The sequence below is a fragment of the Erpetoichthys calabaricus genome, chromosome 18, assembly GCF_900747795.2.
Source record: "Erpetoichthys calabaricus chromosome 18, fErpCal1.3, whole genome shotgun sequence".
Lineage (NCBI taxonomy): Eukaryota > Metazoa > Chordata > Cladistia > Polypteriformes > Polypteridae > Erpetoichthys > Erpetoichthys calabaricus.
Genome location: NC_041411.2, coordinates 61,069,556 through 61,094,416, shown reverse-complemented (window position 1 = coordinate 61,094,416; position 24,861 = coordinate 61,069,556). Strand labels below are relative to the sequence as shown.

The following is a 24,861-nucleotide window of genomic DNA, read 5'->3' as shown; positions in this document are numbered from 1 at the left end:
TTTTTTTGCATGTAACTACTTCTTTGACATCTTGTTGAGCACTTTGAGCTACATTGTTTGTATGAGAACTTGCTATAGAAATAAATGTTGTCGGTCAGCTAATGGACTACACAAACAGCGAAAGACAGGTAGGACTTTCTATATATTGCAAGAAGTGGTCTGTGAGTCCATCTGCTTGGTTCCTGATTATTTCAAATTTGCACATGCATTTGGCACATTTATGTAACATACTTTTTTTTACAGTTTTAGGTGTTTTATTCTGGTTTCTTATTTAAAGAAGAGATCTAGTTAGTCAGTTAACACTTTAGAATAACACCTTCTCATGAGTATTTATTTATTACAGGTCTGTGGTCAGTTATAACTTACAAACATATTGTTTTATAAAAATGTGTGTTATGATATCATAAACTATAATAAAATGCAACACATACTTTAATACTGAGACATTACAGACAAAATTGTTAACTTACATACTGATCCATTTTTGCACAAGCTTAATCCAACTGGAGCAAAGTAAAGTAACCAATGTAAAATAAAGACTTGAAATGTTTGTTAAATTAACACTTGATGCGGCTTATTCTAGCACTTGTGTTTTTACTGTGAGGTTGCAGTGACCAGGTTGGGATTTGAACCTAGGTTTCTTGGAACTGTTAGTCACCTAGTTTGTTTATTGTGTTCATAAGCAGTTTGAACTTGAGATGCAATAATGAATGTCAGTCAAAAGTACATATATTATATATTATTTTACCGTAAATATATTCTTTAACATTTTAAAGATCACAACATCATGTGCACATGGGCCTGGTCGGCTGTTGGGTGTTTCTGACTGGCCAGGTTTTTCCTGTTAGACTCATTGTGTCTACACTACAAAGTCGTGAGTGTACAGTTTAGCTTATAGTTTTTCCTTAAGAGTCGAAATTCCTAAACCAAGCTGAGGATAAAACCACTGAATGAAAGAATTGAGCTCTCATGCAGAAAATGGCAGGTAGTATGGTGTAGTGGTTAACACTTTGGACTTCAAACACAGAGGTTGTGGGATCAAATGGAGCACACTCCCCCTGACTGTGCTCCAACTGGAAATACAAAAGAAATGTAACCAACTGTATTTCAAATACTGTATGTCTCTGTGGATAAAGGCATCAGACAAATAATAATACTAATAAAATGGACATAGCAGGAATTAGCAATTCAGAAAATCCTGAAACTAAAGAAGCGTCTGAGAAAAACATCTGCAGTTTATTAAAGAAAAAATAATTAGCAGTGAAATGAAAAAAACTCAATAAGAACAACCATCTCTGTACATTTCAACAGCCCTCCAATGCACAAAGTTGAAAGAAGCTCAAGCTCCTGTTCGCAGAAGACTTCGATATCAGAATTAGAAAGGTCACACAGAAAGCCTCTCATCAGCATGAGAAACAGAAAAGCCACATTAGAATTTACTCACGACTACACTGGTGAGACAGTAGAATGCTGGAAATGAGTGCTATAGAGAAATAGATCAAAGATGATGTCCACAAAAATGTTGGAAAAATGAAGGAATAGTGGATGATCCATAGGTTCCACCTCGTCTATGAAAGATAGTTCAGGGTGTACAGTGGGTCAATATATGCAAATGATTTTTTTTTTTTGTTCTTTGTTTCGCCTTATACAATTTCTTGTATTAGGAATTTGGCAGTTTTCGCATACCCCTTGGGGTCAGAGCGCAGGGTCAGCCATTGTACAGCGCCCCTGGAGCAATTACAGGTTAAGGGCCTTGCTCAAGGGCCCAGCAGAGCAACAAACAGTACATTTTACACTAGTTTAATTTATCCAAACATTACTCCACTAAAATTAAAAAGTGGCATTCCGTACTTTAGCCTTATTATTGGGTACATTATTAAATATATTGTAAAAAAAGCAATTTTTGACTATGCTGTCTCAGTTATTAATGGCATGGAGAATACTGCACTCCCTATATCTATCCATCCATCCAGTCAGCCATCCGTTTTCTGAATCCTCTCATTCCTAGTCAGAGATGTGGGGAGTCGGAAAACTAATAAGCCAGGTCTGGGCACAGTGGATGCCAATCCACAGCATAGCCAGTTTTGATTCAGTTGTTAACAGAACAGAAATATCTATGGGATGTGGGAGAAAACCGACACGAACAGAAGAACGTTCAAATTTCTCACAGTGACAATCCCAGGATTACAACTTAATGACGACATGTATAATGTAGAGGTATACCAAAGATATCGGTCTAGTTCATATCTTTGTCTGTAAAAGGAGCTATATAAAATAAAGGCCTATTGTCTATAGTTATTGTATGTGAAAGGTGTTATATACGGTAAACTAAAGACCTACAGTATGTGTAATTACCATCTTTGAATGATGAAATATAAAGATCTGTGTATCAGTGGTCATTATCTGTGAAAGGTTCTATATAAAATAAACATACCTGTTTATAGTCATTGTCCATGAGAGGTGTAGTGGAGTTGTTAAGGCTTTGGACTTCAGACCCCTGAGGTTGTGAGTTCAGATCCCACTATTGCCACTGCGTGACCATGAGATAGTCATTTCAACTGCCTGTGCCCCAACTGGGGAAAACGTATCAGCCCAATAAGATAAGCGAGAGACACTATATGAAATAAATTCTTATGATCACTGTCTGTGAAAAGTGTTATATAACTTAGCTTAGAGCTGTCTATATTAAATATGTAATCTGTATACATGATAAAAACCTTATAAACCATGTTGTGTTTCTGGCATCTACTGTATCTGCCATCTATGATCATTTTACATAAAATATACTATATGAAAAATAAAGGTATATCCAGCAAGGTGGTGCCTTTCACAGCTGTCTACACTACCTATGGTGTGAGACATATTCTGGATCGAGTGACCAATGATGAGAACGAAATCTCCTATTTACCTAGCACAACACTTTGTTTGTCAACATTTGCTTTAATGTGGTAATCACTTGCAAACTAGACGAATTAATGTATGCTAATGCAGTCGCTATTCCGAAGTGCCAACTTTTCCGGTGACAGCTGCACCTGTGTCTAGACAACGTCTCCCTTTCACGTTATCGCACAGACACCCACCTTTTCTGTCACTCGGGCTCCACGTTTTCTCCGAGGTGTGCAGGGGACGGCTAACGGGACGCGTGTCTGTCCGGTCACCCGTACACGTGGAGTGCTCTGGGTTGCTTTTTTTTTTCTCGCTACACATTTATTTTTTATGTTTTATTATCATTAGTAGTAGTACATTCTCCTAAGTGTAACAGGGACAAAACGCCACACCGGTTAACAGCAAGGCGCCTCCTGTTAACACGCTCGTTGTGGATGCGTTGACGGTAAAGCTGCCAATAAACAGGCAGTCCTACTAAATGCTCCAGTGAAGCCCGTCACAAATAAGTTGGAAGCGGCGATGTGTGCGCCGGCAGGTGACGACGTTCCTCCGGACACCGGCAGGCTTGCGCAGACTGGCTGCGATTGTGGCAGCCCCCCTCGCTTGACTGTGTGACAGGGACCTTCCCCCGCTTGCCGAAGCCGCTCTTATTTCGCAGCTGCTCGCTCGGCCGCGGCGAGCGACACGTCTCCGGTCTCGGAGGATCATTCATCGGCCGTGACGAGGATGAGCTGGGCTCGCAAGTTGACGTAACAAGATTACAATGAAAGGATACATTTTTCCCAGTGTTTATGAAAGTCTCAGTACTGTACCGTCACCAGGGGGCATCCATACAATAATATACTTCAGGAAACATCATTAGTTGAACATTTGGAAAGAAAAGCGAGCAAATTGAAGACTGAAGAAAGAAGAGGCGTGCGTGTGTAATGCAAGGCGGCTTGCTCGGGCGGCGATGGCAGCGGAGCAGCGCTGAAGCAGCGGGCTCTTTTCCGAGATTTCTGCTCGTAATTTTGTTGTGGCACAGGCTTTTGCAGCCGTTGTTGTGAATTGATCTAACATGGCGACTGTACCCGTCTATTGCATCTGTAGATTACCTTACGACGTAACCCGCTTCATGATCGAGTGCGATGCCTGCAAGGACTGGTTTCACGGCAGGTAAGGTTCCGCCGAACGCGAGCCTGGCTCGGGCCGCCTGGCTTCGTGGGTTTTGTGCACGCACAGCATTTTACCTTTTCTCTGATTTCCCCCCTTTTCGGTTTAAATATGTCTTCTGCAAATGGTTGTGGCTTTGATAGCTTTTGCCTGAAGAGAGAGGCCGCTGTAGAAGAAGGCGGGGTTATATTTAGCTTATGACATTTTTTGTTGTTGTCGTCTGTGAATATCACTTAAATGACGGGCTTGGCCAAACAATGGCTTTGTGACTGGACTGTCGCGGCGCTCGGCACCATTTATCGCGGTTTTACCTTTTCTGCGCGGCGCTCAAGGACAGAATGCCGCCCAGTAGCCTTGACGGCAGGGGGGACTGGCTTCTCGCCGCCCGCCTCTCTCCCTCTCGAAAGCGGGCCGGTGTTGCTACCCCGATCGCAGAAAGGCGATCTAAAACAGAGGCGATCCTGTCACGCCTGTCCGGGGCTCTCAAGTGCAGCGCTGCCCTGACATTCCGCCGCGGAAGAAGAAGAAGAAGCCTGCGAGGTGCCCGCAGAAGGGAGCCCAGGGGGCAGCCAACCAAGTGGGGTGCGCGCGCTGTTTCTTAAAACAGCAACAACACTAATCATAATAAATAATACGAGTAATATGTACGCACACTTGGCTCATTTTGTAGCAGGGTTTGAAGAAGGGAGTAGAAGGCGAAAGCGACTGGCCCACAGCGGCATTTTAGGCGCCTTTCTACGGTTAACCCTTTCTAGACGCGCCGCGGATTTCTGCACTCTGTTGCACTCCGCCTTCCCAAATAACACGATATTTACAAGAGGCATTTCCCATGGGGACAACGGCTGTCGTTCATTCGTTGCGAGTGAAAGTTGTATGCGCTGAAGACCCTCGTATGGGGATCACCCACGCCTGCCCCGCTTACACTGCAATTCGCCCCTTCTTATAACGTGGATGCGTGGGTGGCACGTGCAAAGTTACCAAGCCTGTAAGTACGCGCCCAGGATCAGCGCGGCGCCTCCCAGCCCACTGCGCTTTAATTACCCATTACAAGTCCAATAAACCCGTCAAAGTGACAGGACGCCGCCTGCAGCAGACGGTTTTTAACGGAGACCGTGGGTGTGGCTTGGGAAGATCGTCCCGTAATACAGAAACAGTGTCAACGCGGGGAACGGCGTATTTACTGATGAGGAATCCGCCTTGGCCAGTGCTCGCCCCGCGGAGTGGTTCACGTGCAAGTCCAAGAGCTTAGCTTTGGGAATCCGAGAAAGAAAATTAAGTGGGTCGCGAGAACGGCACCCGCCAGACTCTTCATTTTGTTTCGAGGTGTTTCCAGAGTGAACCCCTCACGGGTAATCTTCTCGTGTATAAAACACGTTACGTCGCCCAGCGATGGCCTGGCATCCCGGCCAGGGCTGCCTTGTGAGGGACGAGACCAGGTTAAGGGGATTCGTGAACGGATGGATCATTGGAGGGCTTTAATTGTTTCGTGGCCGACATGGCTCTGTTTTTTGTGGCAGTCGAAGGCCTCCTTTTGGACCCTGGTGCCAGGGATTGCTGAAGTATTTTAAAACTCATCCCTGCCGGCGACGTGTAGGTATCAATATGCCCCTGCTGCGTTTCTGGACTCCATCATGGTTTTTCTTTTCCCCGCTGATTTTAATTTTTCCTACCTTTGCTGTTTTCCGCACGTCAGCGGTTCTGTGTTTATTTATTTTACCCAATTAACTCCCACAGTTTTACAAATGTAAACCTTTTCGGAGATTTTTAAGGTAACATATGAAAGCTTTAATTGTATATATTTACAAGATAATATACTTGTAACACTTTTATTTTAAAAAGTTAGAATAACGAGTATCAAGATTTAAATAACATTTACATATTTTTGTACTACAAACATGAAGTCTGTATTAGCATAAGCCATACTAATTTGGGGTGTTAATAAGAAATGGCAATGGTTTGTTGCGTAAGACAGAAGTACATAATAATCAAGAATAGTTGTGTCAGATATTTGAAATAATAAATCTGTGCTTCATTTTAAATGTTTACATTCTACATATTCTCGATTTAATAGAAATTTGTCATTTTTCACCCTCTTATAGTGGCCCATAGAGGGCTAAATCCCTAGTAAAAAATCAGAAATAACATTGTATTCATAATCATTGACCTTGAAAAAGTCTTAACGGAATAACCCACATACTTTTGTTTGAAATCTGTCATTTTTTTAACCTTCCGAGAGTTGTCGTTTAGAGGACTAGGACCACTGGTAAAGAGTCAGATATCAAAGATATTATTATAGTCTTGATCAGCAACCTCTAAAGAGCATAAAATGACACTCCTCATGCCTATATTACTGATCCCCATTTTTTCGAAGTTTTGTGAAAAGGAGTAACATTGACTACTCGTATCCCATTAGGGGCAAACCTCTGGAGTCTGTTAATGTGGCATGCACGTAAGTCCTTCTGATCATTTTTGCCCATGCCACATTTGTGTAATTTACTGCACAAAATATGGACACAAATTGACAAAGAAATGTTTTTTTTCTGGGTCTAAAGGGTGAAACATATGGGCAACCCCAAGAAGCTCAACATCTTGCATCATGACAATTTGAACGGTATATCATATGTAGTGGTTTTCTTGTACTGGTGAGTCAGTAGGCACTGGACAAAAAAAACTGAAGTGATTTCAAATAATAATAAAAAAGAATAACAAATCTGACAAACACAATGCAGACTGTTTGTATTTGTTTTTCCTTTTTTCCTCAAGTCTAAACTTTATGTAACCTAAGTATAAGTAATTTTACATTGTCCAGCCTTCCATTCAATACATTAGTTTCATGGTGAGTATTTCCATGACTCCTATGATATGCATGCTGTACATGTAGCACAAGTGTCTTCACCAGGCTTCCCTGGCAAATTTTGATCAGATGGTAGTGCCGTGCTGAAGCTTGCACACAAATGTTTTACCCATTTCAGACCCTTTGGCCAATGCTTGATCTGGCTGAGAAGGAGGAGATCACCTTGGGAACAGAAAAGCTGTCAACTATGAAAGATCTGCCTGGCCGTCCTGTGTGACAGCATGCTGTCCTGCTGTTGCCTTGTGAACTTGGCCTTTTCTGACGTTGGTGTCTCTGGCTTGCTGTCTGTACTTTCATTTGCCTTAAAAAAAGATGCATTCTTGGCAGACAACGTGGTGTAGTGGCTAAAGCACTGGACTTTAAATCACAAGAATACTCATTCGGCTCTTGATACTGAGCATGTCAGTTGACCTGACCATGCTCATCTGAAAAATAAAATTCCTGTAAACAGCTGCAGCATATCATGATATTTTCAATTGCCTTGAATAAAGACATCAGCTAAATGTATCAAAGTCTCTCAACTACTTAATCCAGTTCAGGGATACTGTTGCTGGAGTCAATCCTGGGCACTTCTGGGTCCAATACTAGAAACTCATGTCCATCGCAAGGTCCACTCACACAAAAATTCGTCAGACATTCGTCAGGGTGAGATACGGTTAATTTGTCATTGTTGGGCAATGTAACCTAGAGTTGGTCCAGAAGATTGGCTGGCAGTCAAAATGGGAATTTTCAGTAAAAAATGACTCAATCGGTGATCGGTAAATTGGCTGATCACAAAAATGATCTTTTTAGCCCCTGCTTTTCTAGCTTTTATTGTAATTCAGTTGCAGTACTCATTTATGCGAGGTATTACAGTAACTGAGCCAGCATTTTTTTTTGTAGTGAACTTCCTGTAGTGTAAACAACGGCAAGTCAAGGCTGGTTTTACAAGAGAGCAAGAAATGATTGGAATATTATCTTTTATGTTAACATGGAGTAATTAACTGAGAAAAAGGAATCACAGAAGTCATCATGTGCAGTAAACAGATGGAAAGAAAAGCTATTTTAATGAATTCAGACCTTTGTATTTAGTCCTTTAATGAAAATGGGCACTGTTCAAGTTTGGACTGCAAGCTTATTTTTAGCGCCTCAGCTTTTCAATTGGAAAAAGAAACGATAAAGACGAATTTGAAATTGCTGCTTAGTTAACAATAGTCTTGTTAGCTTAACAGCAAAATGGCTTCTACTTATAAACCTGTTAAGCATGTTAGTCTTGTGTTTTCTTGATAAACAGTTTATGAACATTTGATACTTTTGTGGCTATTTTAAAGATTTGCACTGTGTTTGTTATTTCTTGCTGTGTCATATAGTATACATTTTGGTAAGAAACAAGTACTGCATTTTTAGAGCGATAATCCATATTTTTAATTACACCTCAAGAATTATGAATGTTTAGCTGATACAATGTAAACAAAAACACCTGTACAAATATACTTAATTTATACTTTTAACAGTAAAAAAGCCATAGTGCAATTAATTATGACAAATGTTTAATTCCCAATACCACTTATTTGATTGTGTGAGTGTGTTATGGAGGAATATTTTGGACAAAATGAAATAAATAAATAAATAAAAGTGCAAATAAATAAAAGTACTGTGAAATATGAACAGTAATAAATATGTGTGTGATGAAATGTGAGCATAAATAAATGTATCACAAAATGTGTTTATTGTTTGTTATTTATTTAATTTCCATAATATTCCTCCAAATGCATCATGAAATACAGCTTGAAATAAAACTAGCACTTTCACTCTTCAAATTTGGAGGGTGGGCTCTATCGCATAGTGTATTTTGATTGGTGTATTGTCTTCTGTAGATTGCTCATACCTATTTCAATATGTCTTGAACGGGAGATGAAAGTAAATGAGATAAAGCAAAAATGAAGTAGAAAAATGCTTGCTACTGCCCATGAAATACTGAAGTTATCATGCATTTCAAAGAGAAAATTGAAGATTTATCCAAAAAAATTACAATGTTGGCAGCCCTTTTAGACTATGATATCAATGAAACAATTTTTGAAAACATCAAAGAACTGGTGCAACAGACTAGGCTACACATCAGTTCAGGTGACAAAATTAGCTGCCCAGGACACCCATTCTTTGACATTCCAACTGAGTCAATAGAACAGTTTCTTTTATGTAATTTAAAAGTACTAAAGATAGTAGATCTATATAGCGTACCAGAGACGACAATCACAAGGCGAATGAGCCAGGGTGACATACAGTAAGCTGTACCTGTATCAGTTGAGACACTTTGACACGGAAACCCCAAACCAACGGCAACTAATATTTTGAACTGAATATTTGCCCCTTGTTTTAAACGTCTAAAGTCAGGTGCATATGTGCAGCTACTTTTTCACACAACTTAATAGCTCTGATCAGCGTCAAACAGGGTACTTTCTTATTTTCTTATGTGTGACTGTCTTCTCTGATACACCATATAGATCTGCGATCTGTCATACTTTTAAGCCTCATAAAAGAAAGTAATGTATTGACTCAGCTGGAATGTCAAAGGACTGGCATCCAGGGCAGGTAACTTTGTCCCCTGAACTGATGTGTTGTCTAGTCCGTTATACCAGTTCTTTGATGTTTTCAAAAATAGTTTAATCAATATCGTAGTCTAAAAGGGCTGCCAATATCGAAATCCCTTCTGATAAATCTTCAATTTTCTTTCTGAAATGCGTGATAACTTCAGCAAAATCCATTTCATCGGTAGAAGTAAGCATTTTTCTAATTAATTCTTATGCAATTTCATCAACCTCTATCTCTTGCACAGATGTTTTGAATTAGGCATGATCAATCTACAGAAGACAATTCACCAATAAAGAGCACAGTATATGCTAGCGCCCACCCTCTCTAGAGCCCGTCCTCGCAACTTTGAGAACAGTTGAAAAGTAACAGTTTTATTTCAAGCTCTATTTCATGATGTGTTTGGAGGCATATTACAAACAAAATTAAAGAAATAGATAAGCAACAACAATATATTTCTGACACATTTATTTATTTATGCTTATTTTTCACAGTACTTTTTCCATATTGTGTGTGCGTATATGTTGTGTGATCAGGAGGGGGATACCCCTCCTTCTGGTCACACGACTTAGCTACCTCCCCCCCCCCCCCAAGTAATTTTTTGCTATATATTGCCTTTGATTCTTGTAAGTCTAAGCATTATCCTCTGATGAATACCCCTGGCAGGGGTTGAAAGCTCAGGAATAAAACTACTTTATGATACGTGATTCATTTTTCTCCCTTTTTGGATCTCCAGCTGCAAATATGCAAACTGTATCACAGACCTTCTCTTCCATATATATATATATATATATATATATATATATATATATATAATTTGTTTTTTTTTGGTTAGAGAAATGGTGAAAACTACTTTTTTAATAAGCCTTATTTAAGATAGGATGTACTGTATATTACAGGAAAAATGTGAAAATATGTCAGCTTGTAATTTTGAGAAGCATTTTGTTTTCTTTTATGCCATATGTCCATCCATCCATCCATTTTCCAACCCGCTGAATCCGAACGCAGGGTCACGGGGGTCTGCTGGAGCCAATCCCAGCCAACACAGGGCACAAGGCAGGGAACCAATCCTGGGCAGGGTGCCAACCCACCACAGGACACACACAAACACACCCACACACCAAGCACACACTAGGGCCAATTTAGAATCACCAATCCACCTAACCTGCATGTCTTTGGACTGTGGGAGGAAACCGGAGCGCCCGGAGGAAACCCACACAGACACGGGGAGAACATGCAAACTCCACACAGGGAGGACCCGGGAAGCGAACCCGGGTCTCCTAAATGCGAGGCAGCAGCGCTACCACTGCGCCACCGTGCTGCCCTATGCCATATGTATTATGGATAAATATTTTTGTACATAATTTATTAGTATGTATTTTAAGGAAATTTTATTTATTTTAGTATTCACTGAGCAATAAGCCTACAGAATTTCATTTTCTTAATGAGAAACACCTGTGGTCTATAGTTTAATTATATATATACACTTTAATATAGGACATAAAGCTTTTATACATCTTGTTATGCAGAAGCTTAGAACAAAAAGTATTTTAAAGGGATAAAGCAAAAAAAAAAATCTGAATTTGTATTGGAATTGGCTGATCAGGTAACATGAAATCGGTGAGTGGTAAACAGCCTTAAAAAACCTGATCAGAGCATTGCCTAACGTAACCTGCTTGTCTCTGAGAATGTGAGAGGAAATCAGGAGTATATGGAGGACAACACACAAAAAAATGGGGAATGTGCAAAGTCCACAGCATCATTTAAACCCTGCATACTAGGTCCATGAAGTGACAGTGCTGCCCACTGCACCATTGTACTATCTTCAGCTATGTTTACAGATGTAAAAATGATCATCTAAAAGAGACACCACAATCACTGGCCCCAGAACTGAAGAGCCCCTCTTTCAGATCTGACTGAACACTCCACAAACTCTAAATTGGGTTTCATTCACACTCTTGGTTTATGTAGATCAAGTCAAAGTTGAGTTTTTGGCCAGCCACAACATACTTGAACAGGGAGTGTCCATCTGCACACAAGAAAATAAATAAATAAAGGGCTAAATTAGGATTAAAATAACAACACTGAAATGTGAATAAAAAGCAAGGCCTGGGAGGCTCAGTGAAGTTCCAAATGAAAAATCGGAGTAACGCCCTGAAGACCTAAAAAATGGTCAGGGTGGCTCAGTGGGGTCCTAAGAAGTGAGGTATAGGTGCTCACTGAGCGCCAGGAAGAGGGGCCTGGATAGTTCTCCATGGTTCCTGACATGAGGCCTAGGGGCTTGCTAAGGTGCTGCGTAGGAGAGGATATCTGAGTGCCTTCGTAAGGCCCACACAGCGACATCTTCTTGGGTCACCAATGTCCCTGATTTAAGAGTGTTTTCACTTAACAGTGGTGCACAATGTTAAATCTGGGTGACAAGTAATCCGGTTCAGCATTGGTACACATTGGGAATACATCTTATTGTAATAAGAGGACTCAAGTGATATTCTCTGGTCCCTTATACAAGGTTTAAGTGATTTGCTAAACTACAGGACTCAAGGTTTAAGTGTATCTCTGAGGTCTCCATGGCTTAATTGGATAGACTGGGGTCCATGGTAGGAGATCTAGGTGACATGGTGGTAGCCCCATTCATGGGAATTCCTACATATACTCAACTTTGGTGAGCATCTCATTTGAGTTATGCCATCTTGTGATGGATGTTGTCTGCTATGATGGTGATGCTCAGGAGATTTTGATCAGTTAGTCTCTGATAATTTTTTTAGACAGTTCCCTGCCAGGTAAAGTTGGAAGAAAGAAATGATGATGGTAAGGAGGATGGAAGTCCAAGTTTAAAACAGTGTGAGTTTCTTTCCAAATGGTGCCAAGTCCTTGACTGACAGATGGAGCATCAGGCTTGTAAGTGCAGCCCACACTTGAATTGTTTGTTGGGTGTGGCTGTGCTGATTGCCCCCATTTTATGGATTTCTTTCCTTGTTTCCTTTCTTGATTTGTATGTTTATAACTCTCTTGGAGTTTCTTTCTTCTTATAGGCTGTCATGTATGAGCATGGTAACACAAAATGCAGTCATGGAGGTAGTGCAGTCCAGTTTGGGTGATTTTGTCAGTGTCCTCCTCCGTCCTTTGTCCCCAGACTTGAAGCTAAATTCCAGTGACTCGCAGCACTTGTTTTTGGTGACGCAGGCAATAGCAAGAGACCTTTCTTAGCCTGGTGCACACTGGCCTTTGATCTTTGGACTAGAGTGAAAATGGATGCCTTTAATGTATGAGCCATCTTGACTCCAATGGTAGAAACAGAGTTTGTAATTTGAAATGACTTGAATGTGATAGAGGCTTAATGGTGGGATTCTCAGCCCATGTATTAGTATGACCTTTCACACGTGGCACATTACACTGTCTTTGTTTCTAAATCTGTCTGTGTGCTGGACACATGTACTTATTGTGGTGACAGATGTTAAGACATGCCTCATGTTCCAAGTGTGGCAAAGTGGTTTCATGCATGGTCTCTGTCTGTGTTGATTCTACTTGGCCTGTCCATGTATCAGTGGTTGTTCTCCACATCTCCGGGTCTCCTTCCATATTGTCCACTCTAAATTTGTTCTGTAGAGGAATATGTTGGCTAGTTGAGTGCACTTCTAACTTTGAATCCACCTGGTCAGCCATTCTTACCGCTTTGTTCTTGAATTGCCGATAATTCCTGTGGTCCACAGAACATCTCTGTTTTATCAGGGATGCACCATCTCTGCAGTTCTAATCTGTAGGCTCTTGTGTGGATTATTTCACTCTCTTATACAAATTCAGTTAAAAACAATGCAGAATAACAAACGAGACAGACCCCTAATCCATGGTGGTCAATGCTACAACATGGCACCCCCTCAGCATTACTAATCAAAGATGCCTTTGCCATACATTCTTTGTCCCACAGCTCAGAACATTTAGGTAATGTTCTCATATGTGCCACATTCATGTTTAGAGGGTCCTCACTGGTGCTAGCTCTGGACTGGCCCTATGGTGGCAGATGTGTAGTGACTTTAGAAAGTCTGGGCCAAATAGCATTTGGGACACAGGCCTTTTAATGTGTTCCACAGTTCTTTCTGAGGTGCTTCTCAGGTGAGAACTAACTTTTTCAGTGGAGTTCTGGATACTGGAGGGTATAGTAGTAGCAACTGAAGTGGTGAGCATGGTGAGGCATGGTGGGCTTCCTTTCCACCACCTCACTGACTTTGTGTGTCAGTGTACGTTAGCCTCCTATGCGTAGAAGAAGCTTGGGGGGACCATTGAGTGCACAGCATTGTTTATTAGTTGAAGAACAAATAATGTAAACCAGACAAGCAGCGCATCCCTTTGATACAAGCTTCTCTTCTACTTAGATGTGGGGTGGGAATCCTGGGATGCTCTTTATTCCTTTATGTCATGCCTCATGCTGCTCTGGAACATACTAAAGTTTTCTATATTATTTTTCAGAGCAGGCAAGCTAAGCACCTTAATTTTATATAGAACCTTTCCATAAGATACTCCCAAGTACACTTAATTTTATGTGCCTAGGTCACACATAGTCACTTGAAGCAACAGCATTATGGTTTCTAGTCTCAAAGCTTGGCTAGTAGGCTGCAGTGATTACTAGTAAAAGCACACTGGCACTGAGAGTGTATTGGCTGGCAAACCAAGCAATGAAGGGCTATGGATCAAAAATTAGGAGATAAAATCATAGTTGAACAAATAAATAGAACAAGTAAAACTGAAATACAATGTGAGGCAGCAGTAGAGATGGGAATCAACAGTTTTAAGATGTTTTTTATGGGGCACTTGTGAGCTGTTCAAATAAATTAAGGAGCTCAGTATGGTGATTGTTGACTTATTTAAGAATGAAAAGCTGTAGCTGTCCTTCAGCTGGACGAATGGTTCATAATCAAAAGTGGAGCGATTGTTAGTCTCAGCAGAAGGAAATAAAAATGAATGAAATACTGAAATTCTATCTTATCTCCTGAGTAACTCATCCAATTTAGTGGCGTGCGGTGTTAGTCCTGCACTGGACACTAACTTTTTTGGGGTCAGTTCACCTAAACTGTGCCTTTGGATGAAGTCAGAGGACCCAAAGAAAAAACACACATAAACATGGGGAGAACATCCAAAGCCTTTTGATTTGAACTCTGGAACTATGAGGTAGCTGTCTGTGCCACCAATGTCAAAAGTTAATGCATTGCTTTCGTTATCCTTTGATTTCCTTTTTTTAATGCCACTCACCATAGCCCATTGTTTTTTTAACCTCCAGTCACACTGGCACACCTGACTTCTTTTGGTTGGACCAAGTCAGTGTCGAACTGATTTCTTATTGTATGTTGACCTGAGTAAGCATCATGACAAAGAATGAGTGGATGATTACATTTCAAAGAAGGTGATTTCTTTACAATGACATTTACCTTCCAAAAAGGAGCCCACATGGGTTACTTGATCACACAAGTCATCCAGTTCTCAGAAAATGTTTGATGGCATGGCAACTATGCTGGTATGAGGTTTTTATGAGTGACTTTGTTCAGATGATCCCCTAATTAATTGAGATTTGCCCCATCTTTTGTGTTCTTTACTCACACTAAACATGTTTTTGACTTGCCACCCATTGTGGTGGCTCTTGTTTGGCCACTCACAGACTGTACTATTGTATTTCATGCCAACTGTCCTTTTATTTTTTTTTTCTTCTTTTGATCAGTTTTTGGTACACTTGCTGTAGTTTTGTGTTAACTCTTGGTAGCTGACTGTGTTATTTTATTTTTTGATATTCATTAAAAAAGCACAAAATTAGTGATGAATAGCACACAATGTGAAAACAACAGAGCAGTTACCCCACCGAAGCAACTGCTAGATAGTGATTCACATCCTCTTATAACAAGCTGGACGGTAAATGCTATCTGCCATGATGCTGCTCATAAATGCAGTACACATCAGTCATGGTAGTACTGTATAACATCCTGAATTTGATGACAGCCATTTATAAGTGAGGCATCATTGAAGAGTTACTCTGAGGCTCGCAGATGCCAGTAGCACATCACAGACTGGCTTTGGAAGTGCAGTGATTGCCATTTTGTAAGATGTGTCTGTTTGTGTACCAGATATCCATCCACGCATTCAGTGACACCGGTCAGGGTCATAACATGCTGGTGTCTGTTGTGACAGCATCAGGTGCCAGGCAGGAATAAAGCCTAGATAGGTCACCGGTCCTTTTTAGGACATTCTCCAGTATACGAAGTTATTTGACCAAGATGTAAAAAGAAAACCGGAAGAAAAACCCACACATGGCCATGGGAAGAACATGCAGAATTTATGAACAAAGTGAACAGGGCAGGGTGGAAACACTTGTCACAACAGCCACCTTTTATTTGTTCCTAAAGGTTCAACACTTAACAAAATATGACTGAAAAATTATGGTACTTCAGAACGTTTTAATTCTAGAGTTGCTACGCTAGAACGGTTATCACATGACATTTGTTCACATAGGTGTCAATACCCTGCTGTAAATAAGCATTTGCTTTGATTAAAAGTCTACTTTTCCCCCAAATCATGCTGTGTGATTACAGTTAGCAGTAACCAAGACCATGGTCCACTTCGCAGCATTAGGTTTATACTTGATCAGATGATACAACCTTTCTTTGGCTTAATAAAACTTGAGAACTCCTGTTCTAGAGCAGCAAGTTGGTGTACTGCTGCTCATACTATAGTTCCTCGTATTCGGGTTCAAATACCTATCAGGTCACTGCCCACACATACTTTGAATGTTGACCTTGTGTTGGTGGATTTGTTTTCACATATCAAAGATGTGTGTTAAGGGACTTTAAATAGTGAGTGAGGGAGAGTATAGTGCTAAGGACTGGCATTTCATCCTGGCTTAGTTGCTCCCTCACCTGTCCTCCTGTTTGTGAGAGACTGCGGCTCCCCATGACAGTGTAATGGGGTAAGTGGTTTTAAAAAATATATAGAGAGATGGATATGCCAATAAATGTGTACCATCAGTGAAAACTGTCACGCTTTACAATCACAGTGGTTGTGACCACGTCTTCTGTCCAGTTTTTTAAACCATTTGTCGAGCCACTGCCCATCCCTGGAGCATCAGAAAAAGAAAGGATATGCCCTGATGTGATGCTAGTTTGCTTAACTGTCTGACCTTTTTAAGGTGCCCATCAAGCACATTGAGGAGACTGGTGGGATAACCAGTTAATAACACACACATTCACATTGAGAATGGACACAGTGGTTGGACTGGGAGTTGAATTTGGTCTCCAGAGCTATGCAAAAGCAGTGATATCCATTATGCCCATTTCCCCAGCTTAGATTAGGGCAAGGCTACAAGTAGGCAAGGATTGGTCAGTTCCCATCTAAAAGGGCCTTTTCCCACCCTGCCCAAAAAAAAAAACCAGTGAAAATAAAGTCTTGTATTATTTTGACATTTAGTTGCCCTCTCTACGTAGCCAAATGCCAACCCAGGATGACCTCCAAATTATTGTCTGCTGCTTTCCAAACAGGTGATAGTGGCTAATAGTAAAGGAATATGGTCACATACAGTCTAAGCAGTGGCACCAATTCAGCAAAATAAGAGAGTGTGACCTCTCTGTCATTGTGTATTTTGTCATTGTCATTTAAATGTACTGTAATCAGTCAGACTCTCAGGTATTCTCCAGCTTCCATCTTGGTGAGTTGACTCCCTCCATAAAACCCCTTTCTCTGGTCTGATGCAGGTCTGGACCCCCCAATCAGTTGGTACATCCATCCATCTCCTTAATTTTACTTCCTGTAGCTTTGCCTTCTACCAGACCAAGATCTGCAAGGTTAAGGCTGCTGAGGGCTGGCAGGATAGCCATGATCCTACAGGGCTGTTGTCCTGGACACAAACCTCACACACATAGGAATCTTATGTGGCTTCTACAGCATGGCAGGTGATTGGCTTTTACTTTGTATTGCACAAATAGGAAATTAATTTTAATCTTGATCCCCAGCTTTAAAAATTCATGTAACTAGTCTGGTCTACCCAGTGGGACAAGCATTGTTAATGATATGCTAGTAAAAATGAACAGAAGTGTGCCTTGTGGTTCTTTTATTAAAACTGTGTGCCACATTTTCACATTATAGTACTTTGAAAAATAATTTAGTTGTCTCTATTACCCATTAATTGCGGCATTTCTTGTCAATGGAGCTGAAAGAATATCTTGTCTGGGATGTAACACATCACTGAGCAGCTGAATTCTGCTTGTGGACTGATGTGACACATTCCTGGGTTCCGCATTGATCACAAAGTCATCACAGAGCACTCAAAAACCCAACCTGGTATTGGACGTCATTGGTAGCCTTTCAGTCAGTTGCCTCTTATGTCAACAGTGAGCACTTGCTTAATGGAGCATTTTGATCTACAGTAGCATGCCAGATAATGGCATGAGGCTGTCTGGTGTAGGTATAGGTGAAAATGACAGAAACAACACAAGTGGGCAAAAGAAAGTGAAGGCTACAGTCTCGAGTGGTATGTCCAGGTTGGGGAAAGTAAAGTAACAATACATTGACCCAACAAGAGGTGAGAGAGTTGATTGTGAAGCACTTGATGATAACTGCAGGGCACAATCTTGTCAAATAATGAGAAAAAACAATTCCATTAGTATAATGAGAAGAGGACACGGGTCAGGAGAAGTCATTCATAAAACGAGGGTTGAATGGATAACACCAAAGGGAGTTTCAGGTTTCTCATTGTACTTTGGTCACTTTGACATTTCTGCTTGGATCACTTGACATTGGTGCCATGTGTGGACCCAACAGGACAACAAGAGATTTTCAGTTACAGTTTTAGAGCAGATACAGCAGCTATTCTAATCAAAAAAAAGGTTTGATTTCACTAGTCGCACACACAAAGGATGGCTTTACAAATTCTAAACACGTGAAAATTTCCTTTACCCTGGCATTGTCCAGTCCCCTTCCTCTCCAATGGTTAAAGCATAGTTGCTTTGCAATATAGAGGATCCTTCTTCCCTGCTGTCTGACTTTCTGTTTACAGGTTCCTGCCTCCACTTCTTTTGACTTTCCCCTCTGGCTGCCCATTCTTCTTTCTGCTCTTCTTCAAGTCCTTGTTTCCCTTCTCACTGGTTGTGCTCTTTACTGCTGTGAATTTGTAGCATAAAGGTGCTTGATTGTGGTGAGCAGTGTGGCACTGATGGCCAAGAGCTGAAGCCTCATGTAGAACCACAAGGTTGCTGGGTTAGACCCCACCTGTGTGTCATTAGTTGTGTCAGTGTTCCATGACCATGTTAAAAATATGTATTTAAACATCTATTATATAGCACCTTGGTGTGTTGTTCTCTGCAGAGATGTGCGTTTCATATTTTGTGTGCTCATGGCCGCCAGTGAGAAATGCCAAATGCCTCTTCTTGTTTTTTGTGCAGCACAATGTGAGCCCTGGCCTTGCTGCCATTTAGAATCACAGCTCACAGAGCGTTCAATGTGCGGAAGCGTCAGTCTGTTATTCTCAGGGTCACGCCAACTCTGGTGGAGCGAGTTAATGTGCAGATGCGATGTTCTCATCAAAATTAAAATCCATGGGTATATCTGGCAATACCAGGCTGTTTTCATTGCTATATTCATACTGTGTCTGACTCCTTGCCTCATTCACCCTCTTTTCACTTTTAGTGAGCTTTAGTCTTGGCACATTTTCAGCATGGGGCACAGCCTTGGGGGTTTGTGAGAATTTCCATGGGGTAATGTTGTGTTTACTTCTTTCTTCCTGGCTCGCATTCACGTGGCATGGTCTGTGGCTGCTCAGCACACTGACCCTGGTGAAGAATGTTTATTACAAAACTGGGATCAAACTGCATTGTTCTTTACTTCCCAGCATGTCTTCTAGACAGTAGCTCTACTTGCCCATGTGGGCAGGGCACTGCAGCAACAGTGCCATATATCATTGTCTCATGTCCATCATAAATTCAACTTGTGCCTTATGACTGATTTGAGTATTTTTTGAGGGCTCTAATGAATGGGAATGATCGAGGATGGATGGTGGTTTCCAAACACAGTGACTTGTGTTCTAGGGGAGTATGTGGCACTCACTGGACTTTTTTGTGTCTTCACGTTTGTCTGGACTGATCCACACAGTGAAGCCAGCAGCTTGTTTTACTCTGTGGTGGAGAAGATCCCAGCAGTTAGACCGCAGCTGCTGTCAGGTGCACCTGACAGCACTTTGGCAACCACAACATGAGCTGTTGCTGGTGAAAACAAGAACATGTAGAAAAGCATCAGTTTGACAGGTGAGAAAAAAAAGAAATGCAAAAACCTCAACTTGCTAGGCAAACCTGCATTGTTATTCTGATACCTTACATAACATCGTGCCCTGAACCCTAATATCAACCACCATTGTTCTGATGATTAAACTGTCAGCAATGCTTTCAGGTTTGTCTGCACTCTCAGTGCTGAGCATTTCCACTCACAGCTTACCTGCATTCCCTGGTGTCCATCATGGTTTCATTGATACTTACCTGCACCCCTAGTGAGTGTAACTACTACTTCTCCCCCTAGTGATCATCACTACTGTTTTGTTAGTCACCTGTGCCCCCAAGTGACTGTCAATGCTGATTTGATACTCGCCTGTGCCCCCCTACTGACTGTCAGTGCTGATTTGATACTTGCCTGTGTCCCTTAGTGACTGTCAGTGCTGCTTTGCCCCATTGTTGGATTTTCCTTTTTTAATTTTTGCTTGATATATTTAACTAGATTTGCCTAATTTTTACTACTTTTTTAAGGTTAATTTACAGTTAAGAGGGCAGAGTGTTCAGTTATTGCTAGTTGCTCAGTTGCTATTGCTTGATCCAGCACAGTCACCTGAGAAAAGAAAAAAAAAGAGGCTTTCTGTCTCATTCTTGCATTATGCTTTTCTTGAAAACAGTGTCACTAGTTTTTGATAATCTTTCAGGTTTAGGAGAATACTTTTGTTTAGAGCTCTGAATTCAAGTTTTTGAGCTGGGGGTTTTGTTTCTTTGTAGTTTTTTTTTGCCCTTATTTAATATTCTGAAGCATTTTGATTCTGCTGTTTCTTCTGAGTAATTCTGTAAAATTCAAATTATCTTTTTGTAGTTAACAAATGATTGTAAATTAATCTAATTTCTTGCTTACTTGTTATTGTTGTTTAGAGTTATTTATTACAGTATATTGTTTCATTGGTAAAACTTTACACCAAACCCTAGTGTTCATTATTGCTGCTTTACTACTTACTTGTACCCACTAGTGTACATCACTGCTGCTTTGATAATCTCCTGTGTCCTCTAGTATTGCTGATCTCTGCTTGGATACTCGCATTAATTGAGTTGGCTACTAACCTGTACCCACTAATGTCTATCATTGCTCCTCCTTAATTACTAACCTGCATCCCCTAATGTCATTAACTGTGCTCACTTTATTACTAGCCTCTGCCCCCTAGTATCTGTCACTATTCTAGTCCATTTTAACACTTCTTGTATTATTTGATCTAAAATTTTATGCAATTTCAAAGCCAATTTAATCAAATTTCATTAAGTGCAATGCAGGAACTATCTCTAGAAATAGCACCAGTCTGTTACAGAGTCTGCGCATGCACACACACACACACACACACACACACACACACACACACACACACACACACACAAAACCACTCCAGTGTTGACTTACCAACTAGTATGTGTTAGATGGACATATCTGAAAAGTTGACAGGGAGACCTGATCACAAGTATCTAACCAGGCTTATTCTTTGTGACCTTTATTTTACAGCTGTGTTGGTGTGGAAGAGGAAGAGGCGCCAGACATTGACATCTATCATTGTCCAAACTGTGAGAAAACACATGGGAAATCAACATGTAAGTATCAGGATTTGTGTGTCTACTGCCATGTGCAGTATCCTCCTGCACCACAGTGAGCACGGCAGGGCTGTTGATGCTATGCTCACTTGCAAGAGATGAAACTCAGGCTCTGGTAGGGTGTAGGTATGGACTGGGAAATGAGCGTGTGACTACCTAGGCCCTCCTGATGACCAGATAACTATGATTTCAAGAGTAACCTCACAATGGATGCTTTCCTTGGCAGTGAAAAAGAAGAGGAACTGGCACAAGCACGACACAGGACAGAATGCAGAGGTGAAGCCAGTACAGAATGGCAGCCAGGTGTTCATTAAGGAGCTGCGAAGCAGGACATTCCCAAGGTTAGAATTTGGGGTTGAACACAACTTTGTGACTGGTGAATAAGAGGGCTCTTCTGGTGAGAACATGAGTGCTTTTGGGTGCACATGTATGAAAACACAAAAAGTGACACATATTCTATCTTACAGTGTTTGAAAAAAAATAAAATCTACTTGCTCGCTAAATGATCACATGTTTGGCAAAAGCCTAAATTCATAATATCATAAATGAGATTTTTTTAAATTCTCGGCACTCCTATTATAGTTTTTAAGAGAATGATGAGAACAAACCTTGTCTGGAATAGGGGTGCCGTAAATACATTTGGTGCCTAACGGCAGTCTCAGGTACCCATTTAGCTTTGGTGGTCATAACCCAAAGAATCCACCTGTTGAAAGAAGAAAAGTGGGGACAAGAACCATCCGAGTTAGGTAACAGATACGTGACGGTCAAATGTAGTTTTACTAGGCCTTGGCACTGGAAGCTGCCTCATGGAAGGTGGAATGTCACTTTATAGACAGATTGAAAAAGTCCCAACTAGACATCTGCATACAACACTAACAGTGACATCAGCCTTCTAAATTCAGGGTGGCCTCTCTCTTACTCTGGAGTTGCTTCCTGAAGCACAGGAGAGAGTGCTGAGCACTTGGGGATTGCACTGTTGTATGAGAGGAGTGAGAGAGAAGAAAAATATGACTGTGCTTTGTTTGTACATGCCTAACAAATACTTCATGTATTTTCCTTTCTTTGAGATAAAGGGGGCAGCACTGTTGACACTGTAGTCTTACTGAAAGATTTTGGTGTTAACAATAGAATGTTGTGATTGAGAAGAATGACTGCCCCATCCAAATTGGTAGATTGGTTAGTTGTTACAATGTAGATTTGGTCAGTATTCAACAATTAGCTTAGTAATTGTGCCACCTGATGAAAAAGCCACATGCTCTGAACATTGAGGTAAAGGGGATTGCCGAAGAGTCTGGAAACAAGTGTGGATCAAGTATTGCTAGATGCTGGATTAGGCAGGTCTTGTGTAGTGGGACCACCTAGCAAATACCTCTCTTACAGTAAAGGAAGTTCAACCTTCACCACTGGAAGAGTTCTTCCTAAATTGAGGGAAGTCGTGAACATGCAGTTTTAACACACTGTGTTGAAGGGATCAACAAAGAGGCAGCTATAACAAGCTTTGCTTAAAAGGTTGCACCCCTGGGATCTGTTGTTAAACTCTATGATTGAGGGGATCCCTCAGCCTAAAAAGCTCAGCTTTCCATATGGCAGCAAACTTTTGTGGTTGAGATTAAATTGAAATCACAAGAGTGCTGGATATTGCAGAGATGTCATTGTGAAGCAGTGACACAATAACATTAGTAGGCAGTTTGAAATTTTGATTGTTCTTTTAAAAATTGTATCCAAAGAGTTTTTTCCACACCTATCAGCCTACCCAAGAAGCTGAGCTCTACAGCAGTTGATAGGAATTTAGAAAAAAGAAAAAACAATGTAGGTTTTGTTTCAGCTATGGAATAGTAGGTCAGCCATTTGTGCTTGCATGGATAATTTTGAGTTTGGTTTAAAGTGGGCATAGTTAGAGGGGATGTTGAGGAAACCAAAGGACTATTGCAGCTGTGGTAGTGTGGGAGGGGTTGTCCCAGATTATGCTGGTGAAGCAGAAGCTAAATCCTCAGAATAACAAAATGACAGCTTGTCAGCATCTAAAATGAGTTTACTTTGTAGGCCTCTTGAAGTTTGCTGTCCTTGAAAGTGTGAGGAGTGTGTGTGATATTCTGGAGGATCTCAGAGCACAGTGGCTCCTGCTTTGGATCAAGAGGTGCCAATTGGGGTGGTTTGGTTATCTAAAGATTATGCGTCTTGCTTTCCTGATCATGGCATTGCCCACTGATTGGTGACCTGGGGTTGATCAAGGAAGTACTAGAAGGATATCAGTTGATTGGCCAGTAAGATGAACAATGTTACCGAATCGCAGTTAGGAGACCTGGGTTCGCTTCCCGGGTCCTCCCTGCGTGGAGTTTGCATGTTCTCCCCGTGTCTGTGTGGGTTTCCTCCCGGCGCTCCGGTTTCCTCCCACGGTCCAAAGACATGCAGGTTAGGTGAATTGGAGATTCTAAATTGGCCCTAGTGTGTGCTTGGTGTGTGGGTGTGTTTGTGTGTGTCCTGTGGTGGGTTGGCACCCTGCCCGGGATTGGTTCCTGCCTTGTGCCCTGTGTTGGCTGGGATTGGCTCCGGCAGACCCCTGTGACCCTGTGTTCGGATTCAGCGGGTTGGAAAATGGATGGATGGATGGATGTTACCGAACAAAGCTGTAATGGAAGATGAAACACAGTTGAAAGTAACTTTGAGTGGTGGGGTGAGGTGATTGTGCAGCTTGAGAAAAAAAATCTTAGTTATTAATTCAATACAACTGGCAATATTATAATATGTAGATGAATTATTTTCAATATTGCAATGCTTTTGATTCTGTTATCATAATGCCCAATGGGTGCCCTCAGTGGAGTTAGACTTGGATCCTAACTTGCATGAGATGGTATGTTTTGTACAGTTTTTTTTAAATAAAACTATTCTTCTGTCCACTGTGTTTTACTGCATAATTTGTGTCACCAAGTTGTAATGAAGCCCATGGCAAAGATTTGGTGGCATGTACTGAGCATATTTCTTTTGAAAATGTCTTCTTCTTCTTCTTTCGGCTGCTCCCGTTAGGGGTTGCCACAGCGGATCATCTTCTTCCATATTTCTTTTGATAATGTCTGTAGATAAGAAATACAGAGATTTTGGAAATAGCATACATCATTCATTAGTCTCGCATCCCCACTTGAGATATGCCAGGAAGGTCATGTTACCAAGCCACTTTAATGTATACGTTTCTTATGACATGCATGAGGCAACCACTACTTAAAGACTCATGCTGATAGAATCTGTGGTCTAGTAGCAGTTTGGTTTTGGCACATCCAAAAATTAGTTTAATTGATGTTGCTTGTGCACTAAAAGATTAACTCGACTCAACTTCTTTACATGAGTTTCAGTCATGTTCTGTCGTTTTAACCTTGTGTTGCTTGAAAGCACCTTTTAATATTGGTTGTGAGAAGAATTGTTGCAACACCGGAATGAAGTTTTGGCCTTAGTTGTCAGCCTTGCCTAGCTAAGACTTCAGACTTTATCAACAGGAAGGGCACCTAGATGATTCTAGCTCAGACAGAATGTCCGTAAAAGTTCATGAAATTCATG

General features: G+C 41.1%; 1 protein-coding gene across 2 annotated transcripts in view; it reads left to right on the top strand.

The window, feature by feature from the left end:
* Window positions 1-3,239: 3,239 nt before the first annotated feature.
* The window catches only part of phf2 (PHD finger protein 2), a 79,862-nt gene continuing 58,240 nt past the window's right edge, over window positions 3,240-24,861 (top strand). For both annotated transcript variants that reach the window (XM_028825263.2, XM_028825262.2), the window contains exons 1-3: window positions 3,240-4,041; window positions 21,227-21,312; window positions 21,539-21,653. In XM_028825263.2, the coding sequence (XP_028681096.1) occupies window positions 3,944-4,041; window positions 21,227-21,312; window positions 21,539-21,653 (299 nt within the window). In that variant the 5' untranslated portion in view covers window positions 3,240-3,943. The remainder of the gene's footprint in view (window positions 4,042-21,226; window positions 21,313-21,538; window positions 21,654-24,861) is intronic.